Raw genomic sequence first — 4,125 nt, 5'->3', positions numbered from 1 at the left:
TATATATATATATATATATATATATATATAAATTGTTGGGCCTTTGCCGATCTGAATTGATCTCACCCCTGGGGCATCCTTGCCAACGGAGCTTCATAGGACAGGGGTCTTAGTTTTACCAGGGGTGGACCCCTTCCCCTTCCTCCGCTCCGTCAACTAGCCAAATAGGTGGAATCCTCAGCCATTTGATGGCTGCCAGTCAGTGAGTAACTTTGATGGAAAACAGGAGATTTCTTGAGAGTCCAAAATCCAGCCATTTCTCTGCTCACTGTTGATGAAATTCAAATTCCCTTCACTCCTTCGCTACAGACAGGAAGCTTCCAATCTCCAGATTGTACGACGTTGGAATGCAGCGACTCCTGACAGTGTCCCTCTGCCACATTGGGATCAAATATTTTGCATATGTAATAGGCATTGAACTTACGGGTTTTTACGCCGCGCCAGAGGTTGCCACTGTAGTATATGCAAGTATTTGATCCATTATGCATTGCATAACCCATGATTTGCATATATAAAAGGCATTGAACTTACGGGGTTTTACGCCGCGCCAGAGGTTGCCACTGTAGTATATGCAAAAAATGGGAATCAATTTGCAATGCATAACCCAATTCACATATGAAGTAGTCGGCATGAAACTTACGGGTTCTTACGCCGCGCCAGTGGTTGCCTTCCACCCATATGTGACTGGGCATTGATACCCATTTCAGAGGGTATCGTGTGGCAAGAGGAGGGGCGCTCGACGGGCCCAGCAGCCGCTGTAGTCTCTCCATCGCGCAGAGATGCTTCCACAACTTTATCCAGGAGTGAATTCCATCACAAAACTGAGCAGCTTCTATTTGATCCAGTATGCATTGCATAACCCATATTTTGCATACGTAAAAGGCATTGAACTTACGGGTTTTTACGCCACGCCAGAGGTTGCCACTGTGGTATATGCAAAACATGGAATTCAATGCATAACCCATTTCACACATGAAGTAGTAGGCATGAAACTTACGGGTTCTTACGCCGCGCCAGTGGTTGCCTACTACCCATAAGTGATTGGGTATCGTGTGGCAGGAGCAGAGGCACTCGACGCACCTAGCAGCCGATGCAGTCTCTCCATCGCACAGAGATGCTTCCACAACTTTATCCAGCAGCCTCTCCCCAACTTCAGAGAGGTCCTGTCTTCTTTCCTCTGCTCATGACCCATTCTTCATCCTAAAAGTGCAGAGACCTTAAGTGACAGCATTGATCTTATAGAGGTTTTTGACCATTGCAGCATCTATCTCCAGTCTTTGGAGGTTTGCTGCAGATTTCAGCCTCATCTTTTGATGTAATTCATCCCTGCTCATTGTTGGCTGCTTCTTTTGATTCCTTGTAGATGGAGTCTTCATGGGGGCTTTCGTCTCTCTTTTGTTGCCAGCTGAAGGCTGTTCCATTGCCCTGACCTGATTTATTCCTTCCTCGATGCTGTCCAGCCGTCGGTAGAGAGCTTTACAATTGACCTGAGGCCTCCTGAGACATCGAGGTTTATCGAGAGACTTTAACTTCTCGTCTGTCCTCTCTAATGCAGGCTGTTCGTTCGGCATCATTTTAAGAAATCTGAATTCCTCTTCCAAGGATCTGATCTTGTGATCCTTTGCCACGTTCTCTTCTTGGAGTCTTTCAATTTCCACGATTGCCTCCATCTTTTCAAACTCAATCTTTCCCTGTTCCTCCTTCATCTCAGCCACTTCGAATTCGAGTTGGACTTTCCTCCTCGTCATCTCATTCAGCTCCTTTCCTTTTCCCTTTCCTGCGGCAACACTTTTAACCATTTTTAAGAGAAAGATAATCTCCTCTTGCATCTGGGAGCATTCACCTCCCAGTCTCAGGATTTCTCTGTCCTTCTGGACATTCTGTTCTTTGAATTCTTTTATCTCCTCATTTCTTTCGGCTAATTCTGCTTGACATTGGTGCAGTTGTTGCCGATTTTCGTCAGCCCTTTGTTTCTCAATCTTGCATTCTTCTATTTCATCTTCTAAGCCGTTAATCTTCAGGTTCCTCAGCTCATTTTCCTTCTGAAGAACCTCGATGTTCTTCTGTTTCCTCCGATTCTCTTCTCGGAGTTTCTGTAACTCCTCCTCCTGCTTGTTCAGCTGGACTTTTGTCAGATTTCTTTCATCTTCCATTTTACTCAAATCCCGATGCAAGGTCTCCTTCTCCATGTCGAGAACTACGACCGTGTTTTGCAGGATGATTAAAGTCGAGTCTTTATCCTCGTTCTCCTTTCGTAGTTTTTTGGTCTCTTCCGTCTTTGCCGCTATTTCTTTTCTGAGTCTTTCATTTCGGCAGGCATCAAATTGATCATTATCTCCTTCTCTTCGAGTAGTCGTTCCAAGTCTCGTGTGACTTGCTCCATCTTTTCTCTGCCTTCTATCAGGGATTCTATTTTCTCTTTCAGTTCTATCATGCGAGGCTTTTCAAAATCCTCCTTCTCAAGCCTTAATACGTATTCCTCAGTCTTTTGACAAATGCTTCCGTCATCGGTCTTATCGTCCTCACTGGCTAAGTTCTGCTCATACATTTCCACTTCACTGTCGAAGTCTTGGTCAAAGTTAGGGTCTTCGTCAGGGGTCATTTCGTCAACAAAGTCAGGTTTCACGTCCTCGCCATCGTCGTCGTCATCCTCAGGAATTTCAAGATCCTCCGGGCACATGTTTTCCAAAGTGAAATCCATGAAGAATTTCACTATCGCGCTGCCAAGGCCAAGAAGCAAGAACACTTGGCCGATTAGCAGCAACAAAGCGATATGAAACATGTCCAAGCGGGGCATTGTGAATTCGCAGGTGAAGCACTTTGATAGCACAAACGTAATAAAACTCAACAACATGTTGTCTCGTACGGATAAACTTCGTCTGGCTCACCCTTAGTTTTCAAATCGGTCAGAGGATCCGTATCTGGATCCTGGCGCCGTTTTTGTCTCCGCTGAAGCTGCTCCTGCCTTCCCAATTCTTGGGGATTCCAGGGGGACTCAGGGACAACGGAGCCTTTTGTGTCTCCGCTGAAGCCGCTCCTGTCTTCGGGAATTCTTGGGGGTTCCCGAGAGACTCAGGGACGTCCACTTTGAAGAGTATTTCTTACTCTCTCACCCTTCACGAGAGATCGCCTTCCTATTTGTCATTCTTTTATTTGTTCTCTTCATGACTATCCTTTTATTAATATATCAAAATATTCATTTTTCTTTATCGTCTTAATTTTCTTTATTTTTCTTGATTTTAGGTGGGAACTTGTTGCTGGCCAGTATTTGGGCTGCTAATTGAAATGCTCTGAAGCCAAATAACTAAATTATAGCTAAATGTAATATATAAAAAGAATTAAACTACCTCTTTCTGCCCCAATGGTTTCATCATGAAGGAGGGATATATATATATATACATACATACGTATCTCTCTCTCTCTCTCTCTTTCTAAGCTAATTGACGAAGTGAAGCAATGAAAACTAAATAGGTAAATGTTTTATCACTCATTGTCTTGACAAACACTGACTTTTAATGCCAACAAACTTATTTAAAACATTGAAGTAAATCTCTCATCACATCGTAATAATTGTCCCATTACATTAGAATTGTTTTTTGAAAACTAACAGTAATAAGTATCGGTTCATTTTCTGGTATTACACCATTAAGCAGGAAATGAATTAGCTTTTTAAATAAAAAAAAAACTTGAATAATCGATTGAACTCTGATCCGGAACCTCCATAGCAAATATTGCTAATAAGGTTTGAATGAGTTTTAAATCGGCTTTCGATTCTCTTTCATCGTCTCCCCGTCACGATTTGCGGGCGCGCTAGAACGCTCGGCAACCCGCACGCAAGTGCAAAACTCTCACATGAGAGGCGTAAATCGTTTTGTGATACATTGAGTTTTTTTTATCAGTCAGTGGACGTTTTCGGCTCTCGGGGGGGTGGGGGGGATGGGGGGTTAAATCCATTAGGAAATTGACTTTTATTCAGATACTATTGTACTTGAGGATATTCAATTTTTTTCTCTTTTATCTAGACTTAAGGAAGTAGTCTGGCTTTTGTAAAAGCCAGTGGTTATTTGATACCAATCTTCTTAATTAACTGTGGACTATGCTGTCATTTCTTTCCTTAGTTCTTCT

General features: G+C 43.0%; 1 protein-coding gene across 1 annotated transcript; it reads right to left on the bottom strand.

Annotated features, from left to right (window-relative positions):
* Positions 1-1,217: 1,217 nt before the first annotated feature.
* Positions 1,218-2,189, bottom strand: LOC135211513 (trichohyalin-like). The gene has a single exon (XM_064244818.1). It carries the CDS (start codon positions 2,187-2,189, stop codon positions 1,218-1,220), a length of 972 nt encoding a protein of 323 aa, XP_064100888.1.
* Positions 2,190-4,125: the final 1,936 nt, after the last annotated feature.

Source organism: Macrobrachium nipponense, chromosome 4 (assembly GCF_015104395.2).
Source record: "Macrobrachium nipponense isolate FS-2020 chromosome 4, ASM1510439v2, whole genome shotgun sequence".
Lineage (NCBI taxonomy): Eukaryota > Metazoa > Arthropoda > Malacostraca > Decapoda > Palaemonidae > Macrobrachium > Macrobrachium nipponense.
Note: the sequence above shows the minus strand (reverse complement) of the source record. Positions and strands in the feature narration are given on the sequence as shown.